Genomic DNA, 21138 nt, shown 5'->3' with positions numbered 1-21138 from the left:
TATTTACTGCATTAAATCATAAAATATGTCATCAGAGATCAAGAAAACATTGAAGTTGAAACACTCGCTTCTGCGACATCAATGCTGCAAACAATCAGAGTTCAAATCAATCTTGAATGTGCACTGAATGAGTAAGTGTCTGTTTATGAGACATAAGAAATCATTAATAATCTTTCAGAAGCTGTGGATATTTATAACGGTTAAATTGAGTAATATGTTAAATGGAGTTTTCCAGTGTGTATTTTCAGAGCAGTGGGCTTTTGGTTTTCATTGACAGACAACTGGTTTGTTGAAGTTTGTTTGAAGTTTGATTTCAGACCTCCAAAATCTAGTGAATGTAGACATTTTTTAATAACTAAAAGCAGGAACTACAGCCTACAAAAGTGATTTGATCTGAATATTTTCTTAATTATTACTATAACTGATCATTTTTGGAACAAAAGTGACAGGCTGTGGGACAACTGCTTGTAGTTCGGGACTGTCCTGAATTTTTCAGGATGGAGGGCTCAACGGAGGGCTCAACGTTCAAAGTTCAGTAAAATCCCATTTCAGGTAAGTAAATCTGGTAACTTGCTTTCCTGACTGGACAAGCGGTAAAAATTAAGTTATTAAACTATTTTGATAACTGATTAATTATTTAAGTAATTTTTCTTGCAAAAATGCTGAAAATACTGTTTTATATAAAGATTTTCTGATTTTCTTTACTACTTATCATATTAAAATGAATGTCTTTGGGTTTTAGACTGATAAAAGAAGACATTTAAATACATCATCTTGGACTTTGCAAAACTAGGATGGACATTTTTCACGACTTTCTGATATTCTATAGAGGTTGCAGGCCTAGATTAAACATGACAATTAACTTTAGTCTTTGTTGTTATTTGATAATGCTAATAAATAAAACAACTTGTAAAAGGGACAAGTAAAACTTGACTTTCTGAGCCACTTGCCTGTTCATGAAAGTGAAAAAAAAACATTAATGCTGAACCCTGAGAGCGTCTGCTCACCTTACATGCGAGCGAGAAGCGGGAGAGTTACCACAAGCACACGGTGCCTGGCACCGAGCCTTGTAAGATAAAACCTCTAATGATTCAGACGGTTAAAGGACACAAGCAATAACACACTCCCCAACAACCTGCGACGCGTTTCAATGTGTGCAGGGCAATAAACTCAACTGCTGATCTGCTCTCACGCGGCTGCGTTTGTAGGGCCATTGATCAAGCTGTGAAGAAAGTCGTGCTTCAGACATTAAGTCAAAGAACCATCTCATCCCGTTAATGTGAGATGGTAAAAGGCCTTTTCTCTCCCACACACAGCCGGGGCAGTGACTGGATGAGCACCAATGGAGCAGCTGGGACAAGCAAGATCTGTCATGGGTCATTAACTGCTCTTATTAATTCATGAAGCTTAATTCACCCGGCCCAGTCGTGCTCTGCTCCCATAAAACAAGCGTCCAGATTGACCCGCGGGCGACTGCATCCTTCGTGAGGGTTCTGACAGCATGTCAGCTTCCTGTTTCACTTTATTATGCCATTAATTCCCATGAAACTCTCTCTGCCCTCTCCAAAGACTTGCCCTTTTTCCTCTGAAGTGTGTCATCATTGTGAGACAAATGGAAGGAGCTACAGTCAACTCCACAGGGACTGTTGCCACACGAAACCACGTGCTGCCTGCAAATAAACTTGTGTCTGCACTTGTGCAAGTGTGTGCATGTCTGACAGGCCACAAAACCGAGTTAATTGGATTTAGGAGTAATGCTAGAAAGAGATGACATCATTTATTATGGAAAAGACAGAAGTATGACACGCATACAAAGTTCCAAGGAAGTATGATGGTCAATGACGTTGGTTTTGTTTCAACATTGAGGTGGGGGCACATATTAAAGGAATAGTTGGTTTTTTTTAAAGTGGATTCATATGATGTACTGATCTGTAGTAAAAACAAATCTATGTCAATTCAAATGTACACTAGATTTATAATATTTTTTCCATTTTACTTTGCTGTCAGACAGAATTTTCTGAAGGGAAACTGTCATCATATAAGCCAAATATCACTCTTTCCAAACCAACCAGACTCCACTGCCAAAAATAGTAATTTTCCCTTCAGAGAAGGCTACCTGAAAGTGTGGTAAAGAGGTAAAAACATTATAAATATAATAAACACTTTTCTTTAGGTAGCTAAATAACTTTTGCTGTTGACCCTGTTCACAGCAGTGCATTTCTCCAAACTGTGCGCGTGCCGACCGCTATCCACTGTAGGTAATACACTGATTATAGATAAGTACAACCCACTTCATTTTCACTTCACTTTATTTAATGAAAATGCAGCTAAATGCAACAACTCGGGAAACAATGCAACTTATTTCTGCATAAAAAGTAACAATAAAACAAGCTGCAATGATTAGTTGATTAATCGATTAGCTCTCCGATTCCAGCTTCTCAAATGTGAATATTTTCTGGTTTCTTTACTCCTCTCTGACAGTTAACTGAATTTCTTTGGGCTGTGTACAAAACAAGACATTTGAAGACATCGTCTTGGGCTGTTGGACACACTGATTGACGATTTTTCACCATTTAAAAACATTTTATGGATCAAAAAACTAATCCATTAATTGGGAAAATAATCAATAGATTAGACGATAATGAAAATAATCATATAATTTTTAATGATTCCTGAATCAATGTTTTGATTACTTTCGGTATATACTGTATTAGCTCAATCTGCTACTCAACTCCAACACACTGAAGAGGTACAGCAACCTCAAAGGGTCAAAACTCAAACTCAAAATTCTCAGCAAGTTAAATTCAATTTCACATTCATTCAAATGCTCACACTTGTGCTGTGTGCAGTTTCCTGCAGGCTCTGTTCATTTTGGTCTCCTTAATGAGTTTATTATTTTCTCATAACACTAGCTTGATGAAGAAATTTAATTCAAATAGTATTTAATTTACTACTTTTATATTCAGTGTAGCGACAAACTCAGACCGACATGTGATAAGCATCGTTCTCATGAATATGACTCATATTATACAGTCTCTAGGAGCGTATGATTCAACTTTTTCCCACGGTCTACTGTTTAAAAAAAAAACAAATAAAACATCACAATAAATCGTAAGGCCACACCTCACCCCAAAATGGAAAGTAAATATTTTTTCCCTTGGCCTGTAGTGCTATTTATCAGTTTAGGTTATTTTTGGTGTTAGCTGCAGAGTTTTGGAGATATCAGCCGTAGAGATGTCTGCCTTCTCTCTCTCGATAACCAGTGTGACTTTCCAGAAATCATGACGCGGTTACAAAAGATAATCCACAGACCTTGTTGTTACAATTGCATGTAGAAACGACTGTCTTTCTGTGGCAGAATCTGCCGAAGCTACTTTCTTTTTTACTAAAAAAGAAAATATTATTAACATGAAGCTGCTCGTAACAAGGTCTGTCAATAATCTTGATGAACCGGGTCGTGATTTCTGGAAAGAGAAACTGCTTTTGAATTTTTCAAATGTATTTATTTGGTGCTTTGAGCACCACAAGCCGAGTGCCATTTATCTTCATTACATAGGAGAGAAGGCAGACATCTCTACGGCTGATATTTCTAAAACTCTGCAACTCACACTAAAGTAATCTAGATGGATAAATAGCACCACAGGCCAGGGGGAAAATATGTATTTTTGATTTTGGGTTGAACTGTTCCTTTAACAATCGCAGTACATATTGAATTGGTAGCCAAATATCATGATGCTATCAAAATCACCCTAAATAAAAGTATCAATATTGTTCCCACTACACATTCAGGGACCTCCAGAAGACTTTAATGGAAGCAATCATGGCGTCAGACTTCATGATGTTTACCTGCAGGCCTTCCTCCTGCCCTCAGCACGACCCTGTCTTCCTCAAACAGAGCCACTAATGACACTAAACACCTTCATGTTTCAGACTACACAGTCGAGCTGCAGACATTAGACGGTTCATACACTGATAACCACAGTCTGTGTGTGTGTGTGTGTGTGTGTGTGTGTGTGTGTGTGTGTGTGTGTGTGTGTGTGTGTGTGCAGGCCCCATACATCCATACACGCATAGATTTGAACAGCAGGCACGTCATCACATCACCGTTGAGATGCCAGCCAGCCTACACTCATTTATCCCCTCTGTGAGAAGAGTTATTCCCTGCTTCAGTGTGTGCCTCAGCATGTATAATGTTACGAAAGGGCGCATTCATTTGCACAGACAGCGAAAGCGGATGTGGGAGGCAGAGGCAGACCCCCCCCCCCCCTCCTCCTCCTCTCCCTCCTCCCTACCTCCCCCTTACATATGTGGGAAAACGCGTCTGATCTGTCAAAATTTGAGAGGAAAAAATGATCCAACGGTTTGATTTCGGGCTCAAATTGATCACCAGACGGATCACTCTCAGTAAGATGTGTTCACGTTCCCTATAATGTTGCGTAAGACTGATTTTCTGTTACATCTGTGGGGTTTACCTGCTGTACAGTCCGCAGGCAGCTACCTACTGCCGTCATCAGCACGATTATTCCCACCTTTTCTGCATATTGGGCGCAAAATGTGCCACAGCTTGGCCTGCTGACTGTTTGCACTCACAGCTCCTTTATGTGTCAACTTACCCTCTCTGGCTTTAAGCAGTACAGTGTTGGCTACTATGTTCTCCAGCTCCATCAAAAAAAGAAAATCCTAAATGCAGAGGTTTTCAGTAGACGAGCGTCTGCAGCGAAAACAGCGTCCTTCAGCTTGTGTGCTGCTGTGTTTCTTCTTCTTCTTCACTCCTCGTCGGTATCCGAGCAAATTTCACTCATATCAAAGTCGTAGTTGATAAAACAGGATGTCATAGATTTGCTTGCAATGTAAGCTGGGCATGGTTCTTGTTGTGGGCTGGAAGTGTGGCGCTGCATTTCTACTCCAATCCCCCCAAAACCATTCCATGCGTAATTTGGCTGCGGAATCTCTCCGATGCAGAAAATGTTCTGGTCGGAGGCGCCGATGTGTGCAAACCGGGTACTTTCAGTTGATTCTTTCCAGCGGTACACCAGGCAGGATACTACCAGCTTTACATTACAACAGCAGGGGTTGGCTGAGCGCAGCGGAGAGGACATCAGCGCGGCCCCCTCCCCTGTCTGTGCGTAATCAAAATGGGCTGGGCCTCCCCGTCACAGCTGCGTCAAGCCGGAGACAGGAACCACTCCACCAGAAGTTCACATAATCTGTCAGCAAAATAAAAGCAGAATACCAAAGCTAATTGTGCATGACCAGAAACAGAAGTGGAGGGATATTAAAGTTGTTTTTTTTCTGTGTTCTCTCACTGAGAAGACACTTCAGACAGAAGCACTGTTTTTCATGCACTGGTCGAGAGTTTTTTTTCCTTCCATGTCTTCTCTCTATGGAACCTAATTTTGCCAAGAAAAGAGAAAATTAAGTTAGTTAAGTAAAGTTACCATGGGTATACATACATATGTGTGTACTGGTGTGCCTATATTTTGGTGTTTATTTTGCCAGAGGTTGTCTATTTGTCTATAAACAAATACAGTCCTCTTATTTTTTGTTTTGTCTAAAAAGGCATGGAAATTTAGAATACATGTCTTTAAAGGATAAGTTTTTTTCCCTCCACACTCAGAGCAAGAAATCACTTTGATACACCAAACTTTACTGTTTTATTCCTGTCTGCATCCTGAAGGTTTTTATAGAGGGGTTTGGTCATTTATCATACATAACCTGCTTTATACAACATTTTATTCCTAAAAAAAAGATTTTTTTTAATGGTTCTTCACAGTTTTCTCTTATTGATGGATTGATTTTAAAGAGAGAGAGAGAGAGATTCCCTCTGTATAAAACCTTTGACTCTACATAATGTTAACAAAAAGAAACAAGAAGCTGTCACAACTTTTCTTATCAGTAAAGCAGCCATGGCTCTGCACAGATACACAGGTGTTTGCACTTGTTAGGCCTGGGTGTCTTTTCCCCTGAACATCTCAACCTAAAGACGTGACGTCAGAAAACTCCCTGCATACAAATTCCAACCAGCACAGAGCACAGAATAAAGAACACCTGTGACGGAGACCTGTCACACATTATAACACTGAAAATGGAAACCTCTTGCTGTAAAGCCAAGCAAATGCTCATTCTGTTTCCTCTAATCTTGTCTGTATTGCAACCATACAAATGAAGGTAAAATTAGCTAGTGGGAGGAAAAAAGGTAAAGTCGCCATCTGGTGGTAAAATTCCTGCACAGCTGTCTTTGTACGAATGAGAGTTAGGATTCATTTCATCAGGCAGTAGTCTCTGATCTAAGGATTTAACAGGTGAGGACACAATACTTGTTAGGTGCCTCTTCACACTGCAGAGGTTTGCAGATGAAAGTTGAAGTTGGCTGAATATAAAGAGACAAGTGTCAGTAATAGAATTTTCTAGTCAAATAAAATTAATTTTAATTCAGTACTTGAGAAAACATGTTCAGTGAGCTTAAGATACTAAGTTGAACCAACAACTGTTCAGTCACAATTAAAAACATCACAAACAAATTTGATTTGCAGTTACATTTTCTCAGCTCAGCGGGTCAGTTCTTCGTTTCACATGAAGAACTTTCAACTTCATTCAAGCTTCGACACAAGGAGAACTCACCTTTCTCAGTCAATATAGCAGCAGTGAAGAATTTATTGCACCAATAAAAAGTTATAATTATGAGATAAAAGTCAGAATTTCTGCTAGGAAAAGAAAAAAAAAAACTCACTGGAAAGTTGGGATATATTTGTTATATTTTACCTCCACGACATGCCCTCTTTCAGAGTAGTTGAAAGGTGGAAAGGTGTTTATTTTACTAGAATTAATCTATTTTTCTATTTCCACCAAAGTTAGCAATAAATAATGTCTTAATTTCATATTTGTATTCGAAATATGTAAATAATTCTCGTAATATAATCAACTGGGGGGAGTTTCATGATATATGGTTAGCATTTCCCTCCCATTCAGCCATCTTATTTTTTGTCCTGTCTAAAAATCTATATCCTCAAAGACTGTTTTCTCAAAATTATTTTCTTCTTCTCACCTTGAGCTATATACAACAGAACTGAAGAACTTATTGCATCAACTGACTACATTTACCATCAACACTGATTGATCCAGACAAATTTTCCCCTTATAAGCTGCAAAAAAGTTTGAAGAAACATTGTTTGAGAATCTTTAACCCTTTCAATAAGGTTGAAGTTCAGTTTGTTTGGGGATTTTTTTTCTCTCACTACCCTTCAGGCAACGTTCCCCAAACTAGAACTTGTTTGCTGGGGTGGGAATGACCTGGTCCATAATGAAGTTTGTGGAGTTTTATTTTGAAGTCCTCCTGGAAGTCAAAGCTTTGTAAATGTACACATCTTGATACTTTTTTTTCCACTTGCAGGCCGCTGTTCAGTGTTCACAGTGAAACACTCCAACATACATTGAATCTCAGTGGAGGAACCCTTCACGTGGTTCCATGATAAGTCTTTTAAGAGTTCATACATCCATCATCCATCTGACGGAGCATCGCCGCCCTGCTCGCTGCTGCAGCCCGTGTGGAGGACGCAGCGAGGCGGGTTCCTGTTGAATATTAACTCAGTGTATCCGTCCAAACGATTAACAAGCTGCTCGCTGACTGATGAAGACAGATAGGATCGATTTCTCCGGACATGAAGTAGTCTGATGCTCTCATATGTCGCCTGCCTAAACTCAATTATACGAATAAATTATTATTCCCTGCATAGATTTTATGACAAATTTCATATTTAATGTCATATTGCAGAATGCAAAGGCGCTGGCGCCAGCAGAGGCACAGAGGGACACTGGCTGCGTTATAGTCCCACATTTACCCAAGTCTTTCAGCCTTTATAACGCGTCAGTAATGCAGCAGAGTCATGGACGGATTATGAGACAAGGGCCCCTGGACACAGACATGTCAAAGGCCTCTAACCCCTATTTAACAGGAGCACAGACACGGTTTCTCTTTGTGTTACTTTTTTTTTTATCTCCTTGTAGTACTTTTGTGTCCCTTTGGTACTTTTGTGTCTGTAGTTTTGCCTCTTTGTGGTACTTTCGTGTCTCCTTGTGGTATTAAAATTGTGTTCCCCTTTTGCCATTTTGTCTCTTTGTAGTACTTGTCATCTTGTCGTAGTCATCTGGTGTCTCTTTGTAATGTTTGTATCACTTTGTGGTACTTTTGTGTCTCCTTTTGTTTGCATCTCTGTGGTACTTTTGTGTCTCCTGATGATGGTTTTGTGTCTCATTGTGGTACTTCAATTGTGTTTCCTTATCGCCTTCCTTATCGTTTGTGACCTTTGTATCGCTTTGTAGCACTTTTGTGTTTCCTCATAGTTGCTTTGTTTCTCTTAGTGGTACTCTTGTGTCCTCTTGTAGTGGTTTTGGGTCTTTATGGTAATTTTATGTCTTGTTTTGTGTCTACTTTTGTGTCCTACTGTAGTCGCTTTGTGTCTCCTTATGATACTTTTGTGTGTCTTTGTAGTCATTTTGTGTCTGTCTGTTGTTATTTTGTGTCTCCATATGATCTTTTTGTATTTCTTTGCAGTCATATGACAACATATGTGGTCATATGACTTTTGTAAACAAATGTCATAAGTCATGTGAAACAGACGCTCTGGCCCAGGGCCCCTGACACCTTGGGCCCCTGTGCCTGTGCCCTGTAGGCCCCTCCAATCACCCATCCACTGAGCAGACCAAGTAAAACAGAGCGGTCAGATAACGTGATGACAAATTTTTTCCAAGCACACCATCCATAATGAAAAACTAAACTCTTTAATGGAACATAGCAAGTAGTTTGTCATCGCAGGTCCACTGATCTGAAAATAAAGACTCAGCAGATCAGTGACAAAATACAAAGTGCTGCTGTTGTAAAATAAACAAAAATTGCCAACAGAATGATTCGTAGACAAATAAGTGTTGTTTTTTCATTTTGCTGTCTTGATCTGTAAAACTGAGCAGCTATCACATGTTTTTTTCTCCAAATAATTCAAATTAAATTCATACAGTACACTACAGTATACAGGTCTGGCATGATTCGGCCTTTTACCCACATAAAGAAAACACTCTCATACTCAAAATTCAACGTAAAAACTTCTCAGTCCCATACAAGCTGAGAACGAGGCTCCTGGAATCAAGGCGGCGTCAGTATTCATCTAAGTTATCGGCTTTTGGGATGGAAAGGCCTCGATCCTTCAGGACCTGCATTTTGACTTTCTCCGTCTCCTGTTTGGCCTGCTGCTGCAGCCGCTGTTCCTCCAGGATCTCCTCGATGGAGACCTGCTGCAGGAGTGTGTCGCAGGGTTTGTCCACGTCCTGCAGAGACAGAGACAACAAACCCATGAAATATTGTGTATATATTAATACCAGCGTTAGGCATTAGAGTTACTAGTTACTTCTCTCAAAAAGTAATTTAATTATTTGATTAATTACCACATTATAAAAGTAATAATTTACTTAGGAAGGTAAATTTTGCATTGCTTTTAAACGTCTGCTTTTATTACTTTAGTAACAACTGTAAGATTTATATTTATCATTGTGCCTATTATCACTAATAGGGGTCATTACTCCACAACACCAGAGGGCAGCAATGACTAGCATCTACCTGCAAGCTACACTGTACTGCCTGTGAGTTAGACAGTAGGATTTACTTGAGAAAGACCCACAGGAAGCTGGATACGATAACCAGGTGTTGCTTCTAGGGTTGGGCGATGTGTATCAAATTGGTTTATGGCAATAATCCACAGGGAAACACTACGATGAACGATTAGATCATTGTGGTATTTCTCTTGCATGCAACAATAAAGACGAAAAAAATAGCAGATTTAAAAATTAAAACATGCTTCCACTGGGAAGTAAACAGTGTGATTATATAAAGCCGTTTTCCTTCAATAAACAGGGTGGAAGAAGCTTTATCCTTAAAATAACCAGCATAATAAACACATCCTGAATTTTTCACACTGTGGCTGAGACTCCTCATTCATGCAAAACTTTTTCATGATTTCCTTTAAATCAGTTAACTTTTTACTTATGAACTCTACTGCATTTTCAGCAACAAGATTTTCCTCAGCAAATAGAAAATTTACCCACATTTGGCTTTTGCCGGTTCTTACTTTTGAACCCCGTCCCTCCTGACCCTGCGTGGCTTTTAAATTATGATGCTGGAGGGCTCAGCGATCGATTCATTCATTCACTGTCCGTAACTGAAGCTCCCATCGCCCTGTCTCGTGCCACAGTAAGGTCAGATGACGATAGATTATAGAACAGGTTGCAGTAATTGCATTATTAATTTACTTACATAAGTAGTGAAATTACTGTAACGCTGATTAATGCACAGTTCCAATGAACTTGACTGTGTGTGGTACAAATAATGAGCTTTTTTTTTGTGCTTTAACTGGTTTGCTGCTAATCAGCTGTATTTAGTTTTCGTTGTTTGACACTGTAATGGCATCAGCAGCATCTCAAACTTCTTACCTCTCGTGACACAGGAACAAATTTCAAATTGAAGATGCTAATATTTTCCTGTTGTTATGGACTGATTTGACCGCTGTTTGTCAAATCTGATCATTCAGTATCTCACTAGGCACCAGTCTGAAAAGGCACCAGTCCTGCTTAACCACAAACCTAGCCAGTGTGCACCCACATCAGGAATTAAAATAGAAATAGATTAATGAGTAATAAATGAATGATGAAATGAAACTGAAATGGCAACTAAGTGTAGTTATCAGGCTACTGCAAACCTCTCCTCTTAGCTGAGCGTGACAACAGTGTATTAATGCCTTGTCTGTGTTACATTTTTTTTCTCAGTTGCTTTGCTACATTTCTCAAAATCATCCTTGATATTTGGAAAAGAGTAACTGCATTTCTTGAAACAATTTGTGCAAACAGCACCACACAATGGAATGGCCAAAAGCCTATAACTCAAAATCCTTAAGTTAATCTCTAAAAAAGTAAAGATTTATATCAATGATAATGTCAGTGGAGTCAGAGTGATTCAGAGTCTTTGCGTGATTCTTTACAAACAAAATAGTCAAAATGCTATGCTGTACTATACTACTAGACTATAGTGTATGTAAGTTGTATTTTCTGTAGCTAAGGGTTTTTTTTTTTACAATGACTGAAGATTCCTTGATTTCATCTGATCTGGGTTTTGCCATTTTTTATTTATTTTTATGTGGTTTGTTTAGTATTTTTATCACAATGTCTTAATTTTTTTTTTAGGGCCTGACGATACTGGAGTTTTGGGGGCTGATACTTTAAATATTTATTTTTTTAATGAACATCGTTAAATTGGCCATAATATAAAATACAAACATAAACACATTTTTTGCAATGACCCCTCAAAAGCAGTTACCAATTTTAACAAAGATATGATAATATCTGTCAATCAATATATCAGACGGGTTCCAGTTTATATATCGTTTTATGTTTCTTGGCTCACTATGTGGATCACTTTGTAACTTTGTTTTGATACCTTCTATGTAAATAAAGATGTATTATTGTTGTTGTTATTATCAATTTCTAAGTTTATATCTTGTGTGAGTTCCTCAGTGATTCTAGTCATAAACTCTGACCATAGGAGGCGGCACAAAATTCATCTCACCATCCCATCTTCAGTGCCCTCAGTATTAGTCTGTATCCTTGTTTACAAAACATTTATTTTACAGAGCCTCATTTGCCAACAAACAAAAGAAAACTGATCTATAAGAGAGCAGCAGACATGAATGCCACGATTTTATCATTCCAACACACACAAATAAAATGAGGACATTCCTACTTACTATCTCTCCAAGCAGCACCACATTTTCTCCTCTCACTATGAATATTCCTCTGGGGATGTCACCAAATTTCTTCCCCACGTGGATGCGCTCAACTGTCTGATGGAAAACTAAATTGGCTGAGGAGAGACAAAACGGACAGGTTAGAGAACTTATAAAGAATAACAAAAATACTGAAATAAAAATAAGATGGTGGGATTCGTATGAGCATCTGAATTGGAATTAGCTGATGTGCTTTGGTTTGTGTGTTAAGTAAATACGAGTGGGAGGTAATTAAAAGAGTTATACCGAACTGATCAATGCTTCTGAGGTAACCGATCAGTGTTCTCCCATCTCGGAGCAGCACCAGGTGTTTCTCTGCGGGACAAAACCAACACAATCATGTTTCATTGCAACATTATACGGGTACAAGTGAACCAGTTTGTGTCAGACGCACGATGCCACATCTTGAACCATTTTTCTACCAAACCATCTCTGTGTGTCTACGAGGAGCGGATCCTCCTCTTTAACTTACTGTCGATATCGTCTATGAGACTCGCCGTCCCTGGTACGTAGTTCATCTTCGGCTGCTGTTTGTTTGTTTGCTTCGTGTATCTTTATGTAACATCAAGCCATGAATGTTTCAAAATATGTTTCTTGTAAGTCAGAGCAGCACAGGAAGCGTCTTTATACACCCGGGATAAACTTCCTGTAGACGTTTAACTCTTTGGGTTCTGATACCAAATTAAATTTCTTCTCATTATTTTTTTTTAGATGCTTTAAAAATACCTCTTTAAATGAATGTAACAGCACAAGCAGTCAGTTTTTGAATATTAAAATATTAATTAGTACTAAAAAATATTAGATTTTATGACGTTTTTCCTATTGGCTGATAGCGCCTGCCGACGTACATGCGACACCAAAGATCGTCTATGTATAAGCGACAGTGACAGATTGGGAACAACTCGATACTTTTTTTTTAATCGAAATTAAAATTCTATTTTTCATCCTAAACACACCCAAGCAATTTAGGGGGTCTTTTGGGCCGAAACTAAATATATAAACACATAAATTATTATAAAATTAAATGTTTCAATGAATGGATAAAATGAATAATTCCATAATTAATTCTCAATAAATGTAAAATTATATGCTTAATTAATAGAAAAATAAGTATGTAATGTGATGGATAACTGACTCTAGAAATGGATAAATCGGAACTTAAATAATATATGAAATATATTATATTAGATTTTATTGAAATCTTGCTTGCTACAAGAGTAGATATGTTGAGATGTTGGCTATAGCTAAACAAATCAGAGGCTTTAACCTGCACCCTGACTTTTAATGGATGAAGTTAACACACTTATTAATTTCTCTGCAACAAATTACAGGATAAACAAAAGTATATATATATATAAATAAATAATCATCAATAAATAGATAAATAAATGTGTGAATAAATAATAGGTGAATAAATAAATCAACATACAAATGAATAAATAATTGCGTAAATATACAAATATTCCTATAAATGAATTAAAAATAAACGAATAAGCACACAACAATTTAACATTTATATGTTTAATGTATCATTTAATTAGTGGTTTATTTGTTGATGTGGCAATTAAATTACTTTTTTATTTTATCTTAAATAATTATAATTATTCAAGCACTGAATTACTAATCATTAATATTAAATTTCGGCCTGTAAAACCCTCCATAAAGCAGCAGATCTTAGTAGACCGTACGATCTCACATCTGTATGCAGTGTGCTTAATGAAAACAGCTCCTTGCGCTCCGTCATGGCGTGCCAGGAAAAAAAAAAGCAACGGAGTGAGAGCTCTTCCATTTTATTCCAGCTCTTCCTTAAAGAGACAGTACAGGATCTCCCGAGCTCGGTGTCATTCAATCATTTCCTGATTCCAATCAAGCGATCTCCACTTGAGTAGAAAAACGGCAGCACTGTTGTTAACAGTCTGGACCAGCTGGCGGCTCAGATAAGTCACGTTAGGCTCCTAAAAGGTTTGTTTTTTTAGCGATGGCGGCTGACAGGACGGCTGCCGTTGCACGCGCTTAGCTGATGCACCATCATCATCATCTTTAAATGCAGTCAAATCTGAAATCTGGCTGGCCCTCGACCTGCAACTCGGAAAATCATAACGGCAGCTGGAATAACACCATGGTGAGTGAGTGGATATAGTTTGGACACTTCCCCGGGGTTTGTCTGCGGTCTTTGACTCTGTTTAATCTATTAAAAACACACTGTTATCCAGCTAGCTTGCGTAACATTAGAGCTCTGTCCATGTTAGCTGGACAGCTAACGAAGCTAGCTGCTATTATGTAATAGTTACCGCTACACTGCTAGTTCAGCTGTGGCACGAGTTTGTGACCTTTATCTTCATGTAACAACACTCTTAATAGTACCATAGCGCTGTAGATATTTTGAAAACAAAGTATCTTTCCTTAAGTACACACCCTGGACTGTTTTCAGTTCGCTAGAAAGCATTTTTTCAGCTTTGGTCCAGACTGGATGAGCAAGCTGTAATGAGTCAATGCTATTGTTTACTCAGTGACTGTACTGTCTGGAAAAGAGGCGCAGTGATGGATGAAGAATTCAGATCTCTCAGTAAAAAGCACTAATACCCCACTGTGACAGTACTCCACTACAAGTAAAACTCCTGCTTTAAAAAACCGTACTTTAATAAAAGTATGTTAGTATTATCACCAACATGTACTCTTTGCAAGTAAAAGTACTTATTGTGCAGTAAAATGGTCCATATCAGTGTTTGGCTATTGTGCATGATGTTTTTGTCAGAGCCTGACAGATATATGTCCCATCACAGCTACATCGATCTATATCAGTATCAGCATATATGATCAGTCAGAGCCACAATGATTAATTGATTAGATGTCAACTATTACATTTATCGCTAACTAGTCTGATAATTGATTAATCGTTTCGGCTATTTTTTTAAGATTGATGTAAAAATTGAGACTGAATACTTTGTTGTTTCCTTACTCCTCTCTGTGTGTCTTGGGGTTCTTGACAAAACAATACATTTGAGGATGTCATCTTGGGCTTTGAGAATCTCTGATATTTTTCACTGTTTTATAGATCAAACAATAAATTAATAGATACATTTTATATATGTATGCATATATATGTATATACACACACGCACACACAGGGTTCAACACAAGGCTGCATGATTTGGTAAAAGTCATATTACAATTGTGATTGTGACACAATTGTGGAAATGATCACTTTTGCGTTATAATTTTCATGTTCACTGAAAGAAAAAAAAACTGTTAAAATTGTGATGATGTGATATTTATTGAAGTCTGAACCAAACAAACGAAATTCTTAGGCCAGGTCATCGATGCAGCATTACAGTACTTCATCATAATGCTGTTTTTTCATACATTTTTCCTTTTTCAAAAAATTGCAGTTTGGTTTTGATTCTGCGATTTGGATATTGCACTTGGCCATGTTGTGATTTTATTGCAATTAATTCTACAGCCCCTGTTCAATGTTAATGTTTGTTTAAAACATTTTTATTTGCCTCTGTACAAATTGTTTTCTTTATGAGAGATAATGAAACAACAAAAAGAGACTAAAGTTAACTGTCATGTTTAATCTAGGGCAGCAACGTCTATAAAATGTATAGTGAAAAATTAATCATCATCAAGTGGTGATTCATTTTCCAGCTGATCCAACATGTTTTTGAGTTTAGTTGGCTTAAGAAGTTGAAGAATTTCCAGAACCCTTAAAGGAACATTTAATCCTTCAGTTCACTGGAAAATGTTCGGAATCACCACGTTTGGATATATATTGTTTTGTAATCTGAAAAGTTACTAGTAAATAGTCACTAAAGCCGAAATGTTGTGGAGTAAAAAGTACAATCATTGCCTCTGAGATGCAGTGGAGTAGAAGTATACACTGTATAAAATGTAAATACTCAAGTAAAGTATAGGCATCTCAAATTTGTACTTAAGTACAATACTTGGGTAAATATACTTTCATTCATTTCACCTCTGGACAGGCAATGAAGTTGAAAACATATGGTTTCCTGTGTTATCTCGTACCAGGGGCAGCTCAGATTATAAATAGTACCACTCCTGGTACTTAAAGACAGAGATTTCTTCTTTAAATAACTCTCCTGTGTGATGTTCTGTGTTCACAGGATGCTCCTCAGTACCCGGGCTACCCTTCACACTACTGGTATCCCCAGTCTCATTCCACAGGACACTATGCAAATACCTATCCCTCGGGATCAGATGTTCAGCCACAGTACAATCCACAGGTATAGTACAGCTCATGATGCAACATAACCTGGACCTCTAAATCCAAGGCTATACATGAGGAGTAAATCTACTCGTTATCTTAAGTCTCTTAAGTGCTTTCACCTTTACCTCACATTTTCTCAGTCAGCCACAGTGTTGAAACAGTTGTCACTGTGATCTAGATATTCACACGCAGTCAGTAACAGCATTTCTCATAATTAACCCTTTCTCTTGGTGCTTTGTACATAGGTAATGCCTGGAGGTTATCCAAATGGCCACGGTGTCTACAGCCCAGCGCAGAATCAGTATTCAACAAGTGGTTTCCACCCGTCCAATCCTTTCTACTGTGCCGACCCTCAGAGACCGGCTCCAGGTCCTTATCCCAGCCAGGGCTGTCCAGCCGAGCAGAGCAGTGGGCCGCCATCTGGGCAGCCGCACTCTCAACACCAGCATCATCACTATCCTGGCCCACACTGTCAAGGGGTGAGCTCATAATAACATAATAAAAGTTTGCAGTTGATTTTTCTCTGACTGTGAAATACTATGTCAAGTCAGTTTTATTCATACAACGCCAAATCATAACAGAACTTCTCTCAGTCCCGATGCCAGAACTTTAAACTTTGATACAGTACTAGTACAAAACATGATACTCGATACCTCTTTGGATACCATGCCAAAAGAAAAAAGTCCTAAGTATAGAAAATATGATGATTTTTTCCTTTTTTATTAACAACCTGAGCACAGTGCTGGTTCAGAAAAAGTCACTGAACTCTGTCTGGTTTTGCTGCAGATAGAGCTTAAATCAAGTCCCATTATCCCAGGGACAAGAAAATTCCACCTCAGACACAAAGATACTTTGAACATACATATTTTGTGATGCAAAAATGTATTATGATGTATATATATATATATATATATATATATATATATATATATATATATATATATATATATATATATATATATATATATACACACATATAATATATACATATATATATATATATATATAATGTGTGTGTCTGTATATATTTTAAAACTTCCTTTGAAGAGGCAGAAACCTTTAGCATTTTTCTCTTAACCAAAATTACTTTCACATCTAGAAAATTAAAAAAAAAAACTACATATGTCTTTCCTGCCTGTGTTCTCAGGGTCCTGGATATCCCGCTGGACCGTACCCTCACTACAATGAAAGTGGTCATGCAATGCCTCCGAACCCCCCGTACCCCACTGGCCAGCCTCTCCACCCGAGCCCCCAGGCTGAGGCATGGGCACACTCTGGTGCGTACGCTCCCTCACAGCAGCAGTGGCAGCCGGGCCAGCAGCCTCCGCAAAACCACTACGGAAATCCTGTCCGTCCAGCGCACCCTCCAGCGTGGCCAGGGACTGGAACTGGAGCTCCACCACCGTACCAACCGAAGGTATGAATCTGTAGATGTTTTAAGATTCTTTTGTGTTGTTAATTAAGGGAAAGAAATGGTGAGTGAGGCTGATATAAGACAAACCCCTCCACAAAATATTATATTCGTAGAGGTAATGCACTTTAAAACAAAAGAAAATGACATGCATGATGTGTATTTTTGCTTAATTTGGTCAACAAAGTGGGCTAATAGCTATAGGTTAGGGTGGTGATACAGGGCAACATGGGCATCAGACACTTGTGTGCAATGCATCCTGGTACATGTAGGCATTGCTGGCACGGCCCTAAAAGGGTTTACGGAGGGTTGTCTTAGAACTCCTCAAAAATTTAATCATCATTTGGTGATTTCTGGACAATTAAAGCTGGGATAGGCAGTTTATTTCTGGCGTCATCAGGCAAAAGTTGCAAAAGAGAGAAAACTAGACTTTCACACTGCTTCTTGGCTCAGTTTTCAGGTTTAGAAAGTCTAGATCATGGCAGGAGACTTTAGCCCAGGTTGGTAAGATAGTTAATTGTTGAGTTTCATCCCCAGGTGGTAACATACTGACACTTTGGGTTGGGAGCCATCAACACAAAGCGCACGCTGTGGGAGTGCATGGGGATGAAAAAGGGGGGAAATTGTACGATGTATACGGTTTCTCTTTGTAAAATCTTAAAGGAGCAATATTTAGTGATTGCACGTGCAAAAATGTCTACAGCAGACCAAATATTGAATTCATTTACTTGTTTTGTGTTCCTGTAGGACCAACAGCACCAACGTGCCCCACAAGTGGGACCTAAACCCAGGCCAGCCCCACCCCAGAATCCCCCCAATGGAAAGCCTGCTGAAATAAGTTCACCTCCCCAAATGTACAACAAAACTGGGAGAGGTGAGCCTAATCCTTCGCAGGCTGAGCCCCCACCCACGGTCCCGCCCTCAGCCCCGGCTCAGGCCCCAGCTCCAGGGCCAGCTCCGGGCCAGGCAGCACCTCAGCCACTGAGCAATAATCCCAGCCTCGCTCGGGTCCAACAGGTCATGTCCAGAGTGCTGCTGCTTCAGGAAGACGTTGATGAGTTTGTTGGCAAAAAGACGGACAAGAGTTATCGTTGTCTGGAGGAACTGCTGACCAAAGAGCTGCTGGTGCTGGACTCTGTGGAGACTCAGGGACAGGACAACGTCCGGCAAGCCCGGAAGGAGGCAGTACAGAAGATCCAGGCCATTCTGGACCAGCTGGAGAAGAAAGCCTTCTGAAACTGACTTATTTGTCGGTTTGTGGGTCACTAAGTCTCGTTGTTTTCTTCTTCCAGATCTTCCATGGACACAATGAGGGTCTAGTCTTGTTTTTTTTCCAACACTAAGATGTAAAATGCCTGATGTAAGTGGCATGGACCCAAAAACAAGACAGAGCAACCACTGGTACATGGAACCAACCTTTAAAGCCTAATTATGCTGGTATAAGTGATGTAGACTTGCAGACTGATGGTTGTACATATCATAAGTGACTCTCAGCCTCAGTGAGTGACTGTGCTGACGACACAACCCAGTACTCTGGCTCAGCTTCTCTTTTCTGTCACGCCTTTGCCAGCATAATGCAGGCCAGAGTCTGGAAGATGAATTTCTTTAGTGCCACATTACAACTGTCAGTGGTCTCCAACCTGTGATACAGATTATCGTCATGCTGTCCCTCAGGATCGTGGATCGGTTTTAGTCTGATCCTTCATCTTAACAACGTGCACTTCTTCGTTAGCCGTCTACTAATAACACCTCACAGTCCATGTGCATGATCATAATATCCCCCGAAAGAGGCCACACACTTAGTTGCCCATCTCCATCCGTGTGTCTGCAGGAATAGGCGCAGTGCTTTTCCTTTTTATCAATTGTGCTCCCAGTCCTGCATGCACTGTAACATCAGAGATGTAGTCACGACATCTCTGAGCTGAGAAATTGGGCCTAGAACGTAGCAGATTAGTGAAAAACCCCTAAAGATTGCTGTCCCATTTATTCCATCTTTTGGATGAAATTGCTTCCTAAGTGCAGACCTAGAATCAGACCTACATACTGTATGAATGCTATATCACTGTAGGAACTCCTGTTATTACAGATACATAAGGACCAGTTTAAGAATGACTTGAAAAGCTGTTTAATTATGTTCTTTCTATCCCTCTTTGAACACTTAAGAATATATTATATAGGACAAAGGAAGTGAATTGTATTTTCTGACGGACATGTTCAGTCAGCTGCTGTACTGGATAAAAGGAAGGATGTGCTTTAAAAGGATAATTTGGAGGTTTTGAAATGGGTTTTATGAGGTAATTAGCAATAATCAGTATATTACCTACAGTAGGTGGCTGTTTCAGTGGCAAACTGAAGTTAAATTGCTTATTAAATCGCTGTCTTCCCTCCACCAAACTCTTTTGAAAAAAAAAACAGTAATTTTACCTCTGAGAACACAGGAGTTGTTGGTCTGCCACTGCCTCAATCTGTTAGTTTGTTTGTGTGGTTCTGTGATTTCTGTGTTGTAAAAAGTTCGCTTGGATTCACTGCAGTCACACAATAATGCAAACAAACTAATTGATCGAAGCAGTGGTAGACCAACAACTCCTATATTCAAGGAGGTAAAATCACTGTTTTTGTCATAGGCGTCTGGTTGCTGTGGAGAGAGCAGCATTTGTCTTATACAGTGTAACTGCATTTTCCTTTTGGAAAAGGCTTCTTACGGCAAGGTAAAGTTTTTGCAGAATTAGGTGCAATGCTATACATATTTTTTTATAAGTGGAAAAAATATGTTTTGCTGGCACCTTCTGTTCACAACAGTACATCGCTTAGCTTCAAACACGGGTACTCCTGCTGCATCTCCAAACTGGGGGTGTGCTGACCACCATCTACTGTAGGTAATACACCGACTACAGACAAGTACCTCACACAACCCCACTTCAGATAATCTGAATTATCCCTTTAAGATTTACAGCACTGCTTTGTGTAAGACAATGTTGGTCACAGCACTTCTGTTTAATGAATTTGGACCTTGCTTCTGTTAAGGAAACTGAAAAAATGACTTTTTTAGTTTCCTTAGTTTCTGTTTTCTCTAGCACTAACATCTTGTCCAGATTTGCACCACAATCTGTTTTCTTGTGTAGAGGAAGTCTTATTGTTTTCAGTCACTCTTGATCTGTTAATTTAGGAAAAAAAGAGTGCCATATTTCAGGGGATGGTTTTATAAGATTAGGAAAAAAAAAATAAAAATAAAAATAAGGTCACAAGCTTTGCATGAAAAAAAAAAACATCTGTCATATGTGTTCATTTCCCTGTGCTGGTAAGTTTCTGTTTTAATGGAGCACAACTGTACAGTTTCAGATGTAATGCATGTTTCCAACACAAGATGGGAATCTTTGCCTGATAAATATTGGAATTATTACAAGTGAGAATATAGCAGAGAAATAATTAAATGTCAGTATATTTTTTAACCTGTGATCACATGAATTTTATTGTTTTCTCTCACTGTTTTATATTTTATATAGATGCAGTTGACACATATTTATCTAAGGTCAGGTCAGGTCAAATTTAAATTGTACCACCCAAAATCAGAAATTGCATCAAATCAGTGCATCAGGAAGCTTTATGATCTGTACTGTGGATGACACCGTCTGTCCTTAGACCTTTGATTTGGTATGGAAAAACTCCCCTTAAAAAAA

The 21138-nt window shown here is 38.8% G+C and overlaps 3 protein-coding genes across 3 annotated transcripts in view; 1 reads left to right on the top strand and 2 right to left on the bottom strand.

The window, feature by feature from the left end:
- The window catches only part of grk5l (G protein-coupled receptor kinase 5 like), a 37904-nt gene extending 32785 nt beyond the window's left edge, over window positions 1-5119 (bottom strand). Inside the window, exon 1 of the mRNA XM_084728023.1 lies at window positions 4614-5119. Coding sequence (XP_084584149.1) covers window positions 4614-4665 — 52 coding nt within the window. The 5' untranslated portion in view covers window positions 4666-5119. The remainder of the gene's footprint in view (window positions 1-4613) is intronic.
- Window positions 5120-8759: 3640 nt separating this feature from the next.
- On the bottom strand, window positions 8760-12468 carry lsm1 (LSM1, U6 small nuclear RNA associated). The gene is made up of 4 exons (XM_084729439.1): window positions 12295-12468; window positions 12069-12137; window positions 11784-11899; window positions 8760-9318 (listed from the first exon to the last, which is right to left on the bottom strand). Exons 1-4 carry the CDS (start codon window positions 12338-12340, stop codon window positions 9148-9150), a joined length of 402 nt encoding a protein of 133 aa, XP_084585565.1. The 5' UTR covers window positions 12341-12468; the 3' UTR covers window positions 8760-9147.
- Window positions 12469-13678: 1210 nt separating this feature from the next.
- On the top strand, window positions 13679-20910 carry bag4 (BCL2 associated athanogene 4). The gene is made up of 5 exons (XM_084728020.1): window positions 13679-13944; window positions 15947-16066; window positions 16296-16529; window positions 17198-17467; window positions 18209-20910. The coding sequence occupies exons 1-5, from the start codon at window positions 13867-13869 to the stop codon at window positions 18695-18697; spliced, it is 1191 nt and encodes a 396-aa protein (XP_084584146.1). The 5' UTR covers window positions 13679-13866; the 3' UTR covers window positions 18698-20910.
- The last annotated feature ends 228 nt before the right edge of the window (window positions 20911-21138 follow it).

The sequence above is a fragment of the Lutjanus erythropterus genome, chromosome 10 (assembly GCF_056507025.1).
Source record: "Lutjanus erythropterus isolate fLutEry1 chromosome 10, fLutEry1.hap2, whole genome shotgun sequence".
In the NCBI taxonomy this organism is placed as follows: Eukaryota; Metazoa; Chordata; class Actinopteri; order Lutjaniformes; family Lutjanidae; genus Lutjanus; species Lutjanus erythropterus.
Note: the sequence above shows the minus strand (reverse complement) of the source record. Positions and strands in the feature narration are given on the sequence as shown.